The 14,382-nt window shown below is 44.4% G+C and overlaps 1 protein-coding gene across 1 annotated transcript in view; it reads left to right on the top strand.

The window, feature by feature from the left end:
* The window catches only part of LOC134359716 (uncharacterized), a 205,621-nt gene that overhangs the window by 151,014 nt on the left and 40,225 nt on the right, over positions 1–14,382 (top strand). The window contains exon 4 of the mRNA XM_063073234.1: positions 8,346–8,541. Coding sequence (XP_062929304.1) covers positions 8,346–8,541 — 196 coding nt within the window. The remainder of the gene's footprint in view (positions 1–8,345; positions 8,542–14,382) is intronic.

Below are 14,382 nucleotides of genomic sequence, written 5' to 3'. Positions count from 1 at the left end.
CTGATTCCAGGTAAACGTCCTTTGGGTAGATCTCCTGTAGGAAAAGAGGTCCATCCAAAGACACTCGGCTGTATCGGGATATTCTTCCTGCAAACGCTCGTTGTCCGAAGGTTCTACTCCCTCCTATTCTCTGCTTTCCGTCACTTGGACAACGTTGCATTGCTGTATCTGTTGCTCCTTTTGTCCCCCATCTACAGCAGGGGTTGGGTGGTACAGCCACATGCTAGTTAGGATGTTCCACAGGACCATCACCAGGCAACGCGAACAAAAGCTTGGAGAACACGAGAGAAGCAGGTAACACCACTAGACCACTGCTTCCATTTGCAGGCACTTACTCTCAGGATATTCCCCACCTGAGGCAGACACTTTTCATTTGTCTTATCTCTGAGCTGTGTTCTCAAAGTAGGAATACTTTCCCATATGGAACGGCTGAGGGTGAGAGATTACTGCCATCTGGTTATTCTTGTTTAAAATCCTTGAAATTTAAAACCCATGAGAGCTCCTATTGCTCAAATTTTAAATTGGAATTCACTCCAGTCCTTGAACCAAATACTGTTTGAATGAATTCACTTTCCTCCAGAGTTTAAAAGGCTAAGCTTGTTAAACAGCATTTCTGCTAAACAAGTCCCTTGTCGCCTTGATTATAATCTGCTTCTGCTTGACATTTGAAAAAGTCTTTTTCATGCATCTTGTTCTGGTGCCCTGTCTCAACTCGCACTCCATCAATGAGATTGTCAGAATTTACACTGACTGCATCTGTTGACGTTTACAAGACATCCACTGAATTTCATCGTTCGGTGATTAAGGTAACAACCTTTTTACGTGGCAGTAATGGGCCAGCGGAGTGCGATTGCCCAACTTTAAGAGGATTCCAGTCTTCCCCCTGTGATGCTGGCTGCAGATGCCAGAACAATGATCACAGCCTCAGAGTAGAGGAGACTGGGCTGCTGGTGACCACCAGCTCTTGATGCCTGCACTGCAAACCAAAACTGGCCGTGCCGTTAATGATGCTGGCTGCAGGAGGACGTCAGTGGACTGGTCAGATGAGCGAGAGGTGACAAGTGAAGATGAGCTCTGAGAAAGTAGGATAATGCTTTGGGACCAGACATGTGAGGTGTGAAATGTCAGGGTAATTAGTTAGGATGGTACTAAGAAACAGGATGGATCTTGGTGTGTATGTCTACCAACCAGCAATCTCTCAAAGTAGCAGGGTGGCAGGGAAGATCTTGAGGTGGGAAATAGGATTCTTGTCTTCTGTAGTCAATTGTAAAGAAGAAATGGGAGTTCATGGCAGAACTTTAGAAAATGTTATTCAGTCTCAAGCTAGGATGTCATGTACTGCTCTGGTCAGCTAACTGCAGGATAGGTATCACAAACAAGAGAAAATCTGCAGACGCTGGAAATCCGAGCAACACACACAAAATGCTGGAGGAATGCAGCAGGCCAGGTAGCATCTATGGAAAAGAGTACAGTTGAAGTTTCGGGCCGAAACCCTTTGGCAGGGTTTCAGCAGTCCTTTCAAAGGGTTTCAGCCCGAAACGTCGACTGAACTCTTTTCTATAGATGCTGCCTGGCCTGCTGAGCTCCTCCAGCATTTTGTGTGTGTTGCAGGATAGATATGATAGTACTGGGAAAGTTGTACAAGAGATTTGCAAAGATCTCAGCAGGACTAGAGAATATTGGTTATGAGGAGATGAGTTAGACTCCATTGTTTTCTCAGGAATACAGTAAATGAGACCAAGAAGAGGTTTAGTCAAGATGTTATAGAGTAACAACTCAGAGACAGGCCCTCTAACCCAATAAGACTGCATCTACCTTAAGCATTCATTTGACATTCGTTATGTTATTCTCTCCCCACATTCCCATCTACTCCCCCCCCCCATAAGATGCTGCTACTTACCTACAGACAAGGGGCAATTTACAGCGACCGAATGCCTTTGGGATGTGGCGTCAGAGGGAGAACGTGGAAACTCCACTCAGACAGCACCGGAGGCCCGGATTACCCAGGGGTCTCTGCAGCTGAGAGGTTGCAGAGCTACCAGTGGCATAACCATGCCATTCTCTGGGCTTACTTCCTTTAGTAGAGAAGGCAATAACTGGGAGACCAGGAGGAGAATTTCACATAAAGAATGGAGAGAGTCTTGGACTAAAAGATTGAAGTGGGAAGAAATCTTACTACTTTTAAACCCCCAGGGTGAGCATGAAGTCTTGTGTGAATGAAGCTAAGGAGTAGGATCAGCTCCTCTCTGTGTGGTGTGGCTTTGCCGATCAAGGGGCTCCCTCCTCTGCTGCCAATCTCTGATTCTGCGCGCTTTACCGAAAAGCGTGTTCAACTCTTCAGAGGCCATGTCAGGGGGTTCCTCCTTTATGGAGGGTCCTGGAAAGATCATAAAGTGGACAATAAATAATATTAGTGGCTTTTGTGCCATTGTGTGCAGCTCTGAGAATAAAGCAGAATTCTAAACTTGCATCCAATTTGAAAGTACTGGCTTGCAAATGTTTGTACAGTCCCCCAAACCAAGATACTTATCTTGCTTTCTGCAATTGCATGTACAGCAGTTGTAACTCTGCAGATCCTGGCATGCAGACTGAATGTCCTCAGGCCATCTTTCATTTGTTAATTTTCCTTAATCTCTCGTTTTCATCTGACTTCCATCTGCAGAGTTGATTGCTGGCGTCTGGCCAGACTTCCTCACCTCAGCATCTACAGTCCCTCTCCCTCTCCCCCACCACCCCACCGTCTCTGATACCTGTGAAATAGTGTGCTGGGCCAGAAGATGCTTGTTGAAGCACCTTTGCTTGTCTGATGGTTTGCAGAGTGAAGTGATTTAACTTTTTGATGTGCAAGCATATCTCCACTTCAAAGCATTGTGCTGGACGTTTTTGAAATGATTTCACATTGCAGACCATATTTAATGTGCTATCTGCATAACTGCTTTCATCTGAGCCTGTCTTCTTTTAGATGGGCTGCACTGATGTTTGTGCCCAACAAGATCGTTGCCTGTTATAATCCTCGAGGTTGTTTCTGCAATATGGCCAGATGACAGTCAACAGTGGAATATCTTCAGGATGTGCTAAGTGCGGGACCAGCTTTTGCGGAGGCTGTACAACACTCAAGTACCGTTTCTATTCCACTACTCTCACGCTCTTGAACAGATCTCCCATACATTCAAGATGAATCCCTTGATCTCCCAATCTACTTTGCCGTGACCTGCAATAAGGTAGATGGGAAGATCAAGAACCCAACTTTGGCCTCTTTAATTGGCCAGTGTAGCAGAGTTGTGGATGTGCCTCAGGCTGAGGAATTAAACAATTTCTGCCTCCATGACTAATCAGTGGTAATGCCTTCTCCAAGATACTTACTTGGGTCAGTTTTCACGTAACATCAAGTGTGGCTCGATGGGAGAGGGACCTGTCAGTCCATCGCGAAAACCAACCTCCCCTCCGTTGACTTTATCCTCGAGAAAGCAGCCAGCACAATCAAGTAGCCCTCCTACCCTGCTCATTCTCTTCTCTGTCCTCTCCCATCAGAACAAAGACACAAAAGCTTGAGTGCACGTGACATCAGATTCGAGTACAGCTTCTATCACACTCTTGAACAGAGCCCTCATACACTGACAGGTGAACACTGGATCTCCCGATCTCCCTCACCACGGTCCTTGCACTTTATTCGTCTGCCTGCACTGCATTGCCTCTGTAACTAGAACTTTGAGTTCTGCATTCCCAATCTGATGGCATGAATATCAATTTCTTCTTCTAGTAAACAAATTCCACCCCCCCCGACCTTCCTCTATTCCCAGTTCTGACCTTTTACCTTTTCTCACCTGCCTATTACTTCCCCTGGGTTCCCTCCTCCTTCCCTTTCTCCAATGGTTCACTCTTCTCTCCTATCAGATTCCTTCTTCTCCAGCCCTTTACCTTTCCTACTCACCTGGCTTCACCTATCACCTTCGAGCTAGCAGCACACTCAAAATGCTGGAGGAATTCAACAGGGCCAGGCAGCCTCAAAGGAAAGGAGTTCAGTTGATGTTTTGGGCCAAGACCCTTCATCAGGACTGAAAAAAAAAAGATGAAAAGTTAGAGCAAGAAGGGGAGAGGGGAGGAAGGTGGCAGGTGATAGGTGAAACTGGGAGAGAGGGAAGGGTGACATAAAGAACTGGGAAGTTGATTGGTGAAAGAGATAAAGGGCTTGAGAAGGGGGAGTTTGATAGGAGAGGGCAGCAGACCATGGAAGAAAGGGAAGGGAGGTGATGGGCAGGTAGTGAGATAAGGTGAGAGAGGGAAACAGGAATGGGGAATGGGGAATGGGGAAGGAGAGGGGGCAGGGGTGGGGTAATTCCCAGAAGTTTGAGAAATTGATGTTCACGCCATCAGATTGGAGGCTACTCATTTGAAACATAGGGTTTTGCTCCTCTATCTTGAGTGTGACCTCATTGCGGCGGTAGGGAAGGCCATCGACTGACACCTCGGAATGGGAATGGGTAGCCACTGGGAGATCCTGCTTCTTCTTTTAGGCAGAGCATAAGTGAAATGGTCTCCCAATCTATGTCGGCTCTCACCAATATACAGGAGGCCACAGTGGGTGCACCAGATACCGTAGATGACCCCAAAAGACTGATGGATGACGTGCCACCTCACTTGGAAGGACTGTTTGGGGTCTTGAATGGTAGTGAGGGAGGGGGTGTAGGGGCAGGTGTGGCAGTTGTTCCACTTGCAAGGATAAGTACTAGGAGGGAGATCCATGGGGGAGGGATGAATGGACAAGGGATTTGCGTAGGGACAAGAGGAACCCTATTCCTGGTGGTGATCCCGTTGGAGAAAGCAGTCCCACTGTTTTCAGTTCCTTCGTCTCCACTGCATCTGCTCTCAAAATAAGACTTTACTTTCTAGAGCTAATGAGATTTCCTCTTTCTTTAAAGAAAGGGGCTCCTGATGTGGCCTCCTGTATATCGGTGAGACCCGACGTAGATTGGGAGACTGCCTATTTCAATTCTACTTCCCATTCCCATTCCAACATGTCAATCCATGGCCTCATCTACTCCTGCATGAACACTGATTTCTTGAACTGTCAGTAATTCCCCCTCCTTCACCATTCCCATTCCCATTTCTCCCTCTCATCTTACCTCCTGACCTGCCCATCATCTCCCTCTGGTGCTTCTCCCCCTTCCCTTTCTTCCATGATCTTCTACCCTCTCCTACCAGATTTCCCCTCTCCAGCCCTTTATCTCTTTCACCAATCAGCTTCCCAGCTCTTCAGTTCACCCCTCCCCCTCTCCAAGTTTCACCTATCACCTACCACCTTGTACTTGTTCCATCTTCTTGCTCATCTTTTATTTTTCCAGTCCTGATGAAGTGTCTTGGCCCGAAACATCAACTGTTTACTCATTCCCATTGATGCTGCCTGGCCTGCTACGTTCTTCCAGCACTTTGTGTGTGTTGCTTGGACTTCCAGGATCTGCAGATTTTCTCAACCTTCCGACTAGCCTGTTTCCGATCTCCCCATAATTTTATTCTGGTATCTTCCACCTTCCTTCTCAGTCCTGAAGAAGGGTCTCGACCTGAAACGCCGACTATCTATTAATTTCCATAGATGCTGCCTGACCTGCTGAGTTCCTCCAGCAGTTTGTGTGTGTTGATTTGGATTTCCAGTATCTGCCGGCTTTCTCTTGTTTGTGATTTCTGCATTCCATTTTTCTTTTTACCTCCTTGATGTACTTATGTACGTAATCATCTGTCTGGATGGCAAACAAACAGAAGTTTTTCATTGTATCTGGGTACATCTGACAATGATAACAGTAAAACTAGTGCCAAGCCTAATAATACTCCCCCCCCCCCGCCCCCATTCATCCATAGGCACTCGGACAAGGTAAACTCAAGTGTCTGAGCTTCCCCTTTCTGTTTGAAATGGCCTTTGCCTGAGTTCCAGTGTCAACTCCTCTGCTGTGCTGAATGTATTAATGTGACATCTTCCTGAAAGGAATAGTTTGAGTTCATGAAGTGACGTTACTGTTATTGTCACTGATCTGCACAAGACCAAAGAGCAACACAGACAAAATGCTGGAAGTCAAGCAGCATCCACAGAAATGAATAAACTGCTGATGTTTCCCATCTATACATCACCATAACAGGGACAGATTCCACTTGTCCTCACCTACCATCGAATGAGCCTCTGCATCCAACACAGCATTCTTCACAACATGCGTCATCTTCAACAGGATCCTACCATAAAACTTTCTACTCTATCAAAGCCTCTTATAATTTTATATATGTCCATCAGATCACCCTTCAGCCTTCTTTGCTTCTGAAGAAACAAGTCCTGCTTGCCCAATCTCTCTCCATGAGTAGTCCTCCGATCTAGGCAACATCCCAGTGAATCTCCTTTGTACCCTCTCCAATGCAACCACATCATTCCTCCAGTCTGTCAACCAGAACTGCACACATGTGGTCCTTCAGTGTTGGGTCGGGTGGTATCTATGAGACTATAACTATTTTGGAAATTTTCTAGTGTATGTTATCTCTCCAAAATGGAAGCAGTTTTGATGCAGAATTTCTATGTTATCGCTTATCACCTAAACAATGTGTCTTTAAAGACAAACCGAAGGTTCGGTTGTGAAACAACATTGTTTTTCTGGTCCTCCTGGATGACGTTATCATTGTTCCAAAGAAGATATCACTGTTGTTTTGGTTTTCATTAAGAAATTTGTTGTTTTATTCAACATCAAAATTCTGCTGATAAGTACGGGTAATTTTAGCTGTGAGATCTAAAAAATTACAACTATGGCTTGAATTCTCCTTGAGTTGTAACAAGATGAATATTTCGCAACAGCTTTGCAAGTCCCATACCAATTCATGTTTAAAATATTTTGATGGAGGGGATGTTTCAAAATACAGTCTGGTCTTTCTGTTGATATAGAAGTTTTATTTTAGTATATATCCCTTGCCTAGTATTCAAACCAAATGGAATTTTTAAAAAATCTTTGACTGAAGCTCTTCACTGCAATCTCTGTTGTACACACCAAGATTGATTGCAGGATGCTTTTGTAGTTTGAGTTTCCCTAAATTTCAGTCTTTGTTGAATCAGATTTATTCTAACAAAACCTGAACTAAGCCCTTGTGAACTTTGGATAATAAGATTTGGAAAGGGCAAAATGAAGCTGTTTGTACTCGATGATTGAGAGCCAATAAAAGAAAATAAATTTTTGAAAATGTACGCTACCTATATTGTTCAATCTTTGTAGTGTACTGTGAAGATATTCAATAGTAACAGAGAGACATGCAGGAGCAAGGTAGATCAGCTAGTTCAGTGTTGTTGCAACAACCACCTTGCACACAACATCAGTAAGACCAGGGATTGTAGATTTCAGGAGGGAAAGTTTAGGGAACACATACAAGTACTTACCAAGGATCATCAGCGGAAAAGGTGAACGGTTTCAAGTTTCTGGGTGTCAACATCTCAGAAGCTTTGTCCTGGGCCCAACATACTGAAACAATTACAAACAAGGCATGGCAGTGACGATATTTCATTAGGAGTTTAAGGAAACTTGGTATGTCACCGAAGACTGGGAAATTTCTATAGATATACCATGGAGAGCATTCTAACTGGTTGCATCACCATCTAGTATGGAGGGGCCACTGCACAGATCAGAGAAAAGCTGTAACCTTAGCCAGCTCCATCATGGGCTCCGGCCTCCCCAGCATTGAGGGCACCTTGAAAAGGCAATGCCTCAAAAAGATGGCATCTATCATTAAGGACATGCCCCCTTCTCATTGCTACCATCAAGGAGGGGTGGTACAGGATCCTGAAGAAACAAACTCAACATTTCAGGAACAACTTCTCCTCTGCCATCAGATTGCTGAATGGGCAATGATCTCAAGAACACTACCTCACTATTTTCTCATCTCTCTTTTTGTACTACTTAATTAAGTTAATTCTTATATATACTTCTTTTTATAACTTACAGTTTATTATTATTATATATTGCAATATACTGCTGTCACAAAACAACACATTTCAGGACATATGCCAGTGATTTTAAACCTAATTCTGATTCTGACTCTGAATCGTGTTAGTCTTGTCAGTCAGTAATAGACTGACTTTGAATTGCTTATTGCAAACTGTGTTTTCAGTAATTATGCTAAAACAGCCAGTTATGCTTTTGATTGGCCACCCTGTGATTTTCCTTTAGATTTCTGCAGTGGGTTGAGCTATGATGTGGGTCTGAACTATATTGCACTCTTTGGCACAGAAAGTCCTGTGATTTCCCATTGGAATATATGTGTAAATTGCATAACTTTTAATGGCATTCCCCTCTGGTTCATTGAAGCTGTTCTCTTTTTCCCCCCAGGTTTCCCATTTCCTTCCTTTCAGATGGCAGGTGGCACAAAGTTGCAGTTAGTGTTTCATGGAACAAAATTGAACTGTATGCTGACTGCAAGTTTATCGAAAGTGTCAGATGGAAGAACTACTTTGGAATGGAAGTAACCACAGAAGGCCTGGTTATTGTAGGAGGGCTAATTGAGGCCTTTGAGACTCCTTTTGAGGTAAAGTGTTAAAGTTTTAGGAACTGTACCATTGTTTGTGTTGAAATGATTGAAAGCTGAAGCTCTATTGAACAGTGTGTTGGTGCGTGGCCAAGTGGTTAAGGCACTCGTCTAGTGATCTGAAGGTCGCTAGTTCGAGCCTTGGCTGAGGCAACGTGTTGTGGCCTCGAGCTAGGCCCTTAACCGCATATTGCTCTGCGACGACACCGGTGCCAAGTTGGGGCCTAATGCCCTTCCCTTGGACAGGGGAGACTTGCAGCATGGGCAACTGCCGGTCTTCCATACAACCTTGCCCAGGCTTGTGCCCTGGAAACCTTCCAAGGCGCAAATCCATGGTCTCCAGAGACTAACGGATGCCTATATATTGAACAGTTTGATTTAAAAGGCAAGTGGGTTGACTCCAGTTCTCAGCAGAGGCTTGAATATTAAGTGCCGGGAGGATATTCTAGAACTGTGCCTAGAAATGTATTTCTCAGTAGAGCACCAAATGCACTATGCATTTGTGTAAGTGCTACCTTTGAAATTCTGTACGTTCATTATGAATTTCGGAGGCTGCAGGAAACATATTCCTACAGGTGTGTTACATGTTAGGACTATTGAACAGAATTGGAATGGGTTTATTCTTGTCGCATGTACCGAGGCACACTGCAGTCCAGCCCTGAGGAAGAGTCTCGGCCAGAAACATCGACTGTCTATTCATTTCCACAGATGCCGCCTGACTGGCTGAGTTCCTGCAGCGCTTTGTGAAAAGCCTGTCTCGCATACCGTTCATGCAAATCAAATCGTTACACATTGGACTTCTGGCTTCACAAATTACCTCGTTTTGATCTTCCACCCTACTGTTTTACCTGATATGCTCTTTCTCTCTGTGGGTGTTAGAATCATTCTGCATTCTGTTATTGTTTTCCCTTGTACCACCTCAATACACTGCATAATGATCTGATCTGTATGAACAATATGCAACACAAGCTTTCATTGCATCTCGGTACATCTGACAATAAACCAATCCCAACTCCTAAATAAAAGGTGCAGACACAAGAGACAGTATCGAACAAAACAAAGATATTTTTGTCCTAAGGAACAAATCTTTTAACCTGGCATAAGAGTCACTGAAGGTAGAATTTATTGTATTTATTTAACATCTTCCATGGTCTCTGAACCTTACAAACCTTGCAGAGCTCATAAAGAACTCTGAGTGTTGCTGGAAATGTGGCAGGTGATATTCTGTACTGTAGCATACACAATATCAGCAAAGTCATAACGTCAAATGATCTGCTTCTCAGAGTCCTGTGGAGGATAAATATTGATCAGATCACTGGGAGTGGTTCATTTGTCACTTGCAAGTAACTTTACCTTCTTTCATGACCAGCCATGAGGGAGGAGGTGGCTGTGGTGTGAGCCTGGACTCCATCCCACAGCAAGCTCTCTGTACCAGCCTCCCTGCCACTCTAGGATGACTAGAAGCCAAAAAGACATCAAGGACGTCCAAGGGCTTGGGAGTGGTCAGCAGCCCCACTGACCATGGAAATCTGGCTGATCAGGAGCTGCAGTCAAAAACTATAATCTCATTGTTCCCATCTGGGAAAAGGAGGATGTGCTGGGGACCCCAGAGAAACAGTAATCAGGAACAAAGATCATCTGACTGTGATAACCATGAGGAGTGGGGGGATTCTCCGTGCCGCCTGCTACAGGGCAAGTTATCACTATGGTTCTCCTCAACCGTCTCCTCCTGGTGGCTGAACCTCATTGAGAATTCCATCCGCCAGAGACAGAGTGGACACGAGCGCCGGTCTGTGAAAACCCCCCCAAAGATCGCAGGGTGTAGCCACTATTCAGAAAACCTTTCATTCTTCCAGCAGTCAGAAAGGATTGAGGGGCAGCCTCCTCAGCTTCACCTTCGGGTGCAAGCTACAGTCCTTACCAATGGGTGTACAACAGACCCAGAGTCAGCGAGGACTCATCACCCAGAGCAACGCACACAGAACGCTGGAGGAACTCAACAGGTCTTCTTCAGTTAAATTTGAACAGACTTGGAGATCTTTTATTCAACATTTTCATTTAATGTAACTTTTTTTCTTTCTCTGGCCATATCTACATTCCCTTCTTGCTTCTTAACTGTTTTTAATGGAGGTCGGGTTTGAGGACGTGATTGTTTTAAGTTGTTTAACTCTACTTGATACCTAGTTAGCCTATTGCTTTGCTTTGCTTTTTAGATTAGTTGCACGGTGGGTTTTTTTGGGGTTTTTTTTTTCCTTTTCCTTATTGACATGTTTGAAAATTAGTATACTATTATATTACCTTGTTATTTTATATCTAAACTGCACTGTTTGTACTAACTTTTTTGTGTATTAATATCTCTTGTAAAGTTATATTGCAACTGTGTATCAGTGCCTATATGGTTTACCTTTTGTGTACTAACTCAATAAAAAGATTTAAAAAGAAAGGAACTCAGCAGGTCAGGCAGCGTCTGTGATAAGGAATAAACAGTTGATGTTTTGGGCCGAGGCGCTTCGTCTAGACTAGAAAGGCAGGCAGCAGAAGCCGGAATAAGAAGGTGTAGGGAGGGGAAGGAGTAGAAGCCGGCAGGTGATTGGTGATTGGCAGGATACTTGGTAGTGTGGAGGAGCAGAGGGATCTGGGGGTACATGTCCACAGATCCCTGAAAGTTGCCTCACAGGTGGATAGGGTAGTTAAGAAAGCTTATGGGGTGTTAGCTTTCATAAGTCGAGGGATGGAGTTTAAGAGTCGCGATGTAATGATGCAGCTCTATAAAATTCTGGTTAGGCCGTACACTTGGAGTACTGTATCCAGTTCTGGTCACCTCACTATAGGAAGGATGTGGAAGCATTGGAAAGGGTACAGAGGAGATTTACCAGGATGCTGCCTGGTTTAGAGAATATGGATTATGATCAGAGATTAAGGGAGCTAGGGCTTTACTCTTTGGAGAGAAGGAGGATGAGAGGAGACATGATAGAGGTGTACAAGATAATAAGAGGAATAGATAGAGTGGATAGCCAGCGCCTCTTCCCCAGGGCACCACTGCTCAATACAAGAGGACATGGCTTTAAGGTAAGGGGTGGGAAGTTCAAGGGGGATATTAGAGGAAGGTTTTTTACTCAGAGACTGGTTGGTGCGTTGAATACACTGCCAGAGTCAGTGGTGGAGGCAGATACACTCGTGAAATTTAAGAGACTACTAGACAGGTATATGGAGGCATTTAAGCTGGGGGGTTATATGGGAGGCAGGGTTTGAAGGTCGGCACAACAATGTGGGCCGAAGGGCCTGTACTGTGCTGTACTATTCTAGGTTCTATGAAACCAGGCGAGGGAGAAGGTGATGAGGGAGGGGTGATGGATAACAACCTGGGGGGTGATAGGTGGAAGAGGTAAAGGGCTGAAGAAGGAATCTGATAGGAGAAGACAGTGGGCCATGTGAGAAAAGGAGAGAGGAGGTGTATTCTTTCAAGTTGTTGGTACAGATGTATAGTGGAGAGCATTCTGACTGGCTGCATGACTGCCTGGTACAAAGGCTCCAATGGACAGGGCTGAAAGAAGCTGAAGAGGGTTGTAGATTCAGCCAGCTCCATCATGGGCATAAGCCTCCCCAACACTGAGGAGGTTTTCAAATGACTTTGCCTCAGGACAGTGGCATCCACTATTAAGGTCACAGCCCATCCAGGACATGCCGACTTTTCAGTACTACCATTGGGAGAAGGGACAAGAGCCAGAAGACCTACACTCAACATTTTAGAAACACCTTCTACTGCTCTGCCATCAGATTTCTGAATAGTCCATGAACACTTTCTCATTATTCACCTTTTGCACTCTTTATTTATGTTGTGATTTATAGTCATTTCTATATCTTGCACTGCACTGCTGGCACAAAACAACAAATTTCAAAACAGACACTCAGTGGTGACTTTATTAGGTATGCCTGCTCATTAATGCAAATATCTAATCAGCCAATCATGTGGCAGCAACTCAATGCATAAAAGCATGCAGACATAGTCAAGAGGTTCAGTTGTTGTTCAGATCAAACATAAGAATGGGGAAGTAATGGGATCGAAGTGACTTTGACCGTGGAATGGTTATTGGCGCCAGATGGGGTGGTTTGAGTATCTCAGAAACTGCTGAGCTCCTTGGTTTTTCACACACAACAGTCTCTAGACTTTGCAGTAAATTGTGCGAAAAACGAGAAAAAGACATCTAGTGAACGGCAGTTAAGTAGATGAAAATGCCTTGTTAATGAGGGACGTCAGAGGAGAATGACCAGGCTGGTTCAAGCTGACAGGAAGTTCAAAGTTCAAAGCAAATTATTATCAAAGTATGTATACATTATACAACCTTGAGATTCGTCTCCTTCCAGACAGCCACAAACAAAGAAACAAAAAAAAAGCATAAAAAAGACAGTCAAACACCACTAGGCACAGAGAGAAAAAAATCAAACTGTGTAAGTAATAAAAGTAAGCAAGTAGCATTTAGAATAAAATTGAGTCCATGGAGCTGAAGCCCGAAGCAGCTGAAGCAGGCCACAGCCTCAGCCTCAGTTCAGCACAGAGCTGAGTAAACGTTACAGACCAGCAAGCAGAACAGGCCTGAACTTTGCCTCTTGTCCTGACACCCTGCTTTTCAATCCATCTGGTCCGGTGTTTGAATCATCCAAATATCGGGTCATTCCTCACACTATGACCTAGGACCTGGTGCATCGATACACTCTGGGCCTGGACCCCACTGCCATGTTTTGGCCTGTACCTTGACCCTTCCAAATCGGCCTGGTGCTAGGATCGATCAAACCTCGCTCTTGGTTTAGGTGGACGTGCCTCAAATCTGCCTCTCCTCAGCTCCGACTTTGCTCCACTTTGCTCGCCCCGACTTTGCCTCAAATATGCCTCAACCTGGCCTTAACTTTGCCTCACACTTGCACGCTTCGTCCCTTGACTCTGCCTCACTTTTGATTGCCTCTCCATTGCTTTTGCAGTGATCATTTACCATATATTTTACAAGAAAAAGTGTTATAAATGAAGCATTTCATTTTATTCTTTGTTTGCCATCAGTAACTAGTCACTGGGTTTCACCAACGCCACCTTAAATTGAAAGGCGACAATAACTCAAATAACCACGTATTACAGAAGTGGTGTCCAGAAGAGCATCTCTGAATGCACAACATGTCGGAGTTTGAAGTGAATGGGCTACAACAGCAGAAGACCATGAACATGCATACACTCAATGGCCACTTCACTAGGCACAGGAGTACCCAATAAAGTGGCAACTGAGTGAATGTCAGAGTTAATAAACCTGATTCTCATTCTGACCAGAAACCACACAAGCCATAAAAGGTGACAGACCAAGGGTACTAAAGTCATTTGAGTTGCACAACACAGAAAGAGATTTTAGTGCACTGATCTTTCAGTGCATCTACATTAATCCCATTTGCCGATGTTAGGGCCATAGCTTCCTATACCTTCCCTTTTTGAGCGTTGCCCATTCAAACGCCTCCTAAATGTAATTGTATTTTGACTCCAGCACCTCCTGGGGCAATGTGTTCCAGATTTCAACCACTGCCTGTATAACAAAACCTAGCCTTTTAAAACTCCTTCCTCCCACCTGAAATCTATTCCATCTTGATTTTGATGCTCTTACTATGGGAAGGGATATTGACTGTGTACCGAACGTCACAGCTTTCATACATTATGCCCTGACCTACAGAGATGAGCATGCCATTTGCCTTCTTCATTACCCCATTGGGCTGTGTTGCCACTTTGAGCCGTTGGTAAATGTGATTTATATAGTTGGATAGTTGGTGTTTCGAATGGACTTTGTAGACTAAAGAGTCTGTATCTCT

Source organism: Mobula hypostoma, chromosome 21 (genome assembly GCF_963921235.1).
Source record: "Mobula hypostoma chromosome 21, sMobHyp1.1, whole genome shotgun sequence".
Taxonomy (NCBI): domain Eukaryota; kingdom Metazoa; phylum Chordata; class Chondrichthyes; order Myliobatiformes; family Myliobatidae; genus Mobula; species Mobula hypostoma.
Note: the sequence above shows the minus strand (reverse complement) of the source record. Positions and strands in the feature narration are given on the sequence as shown.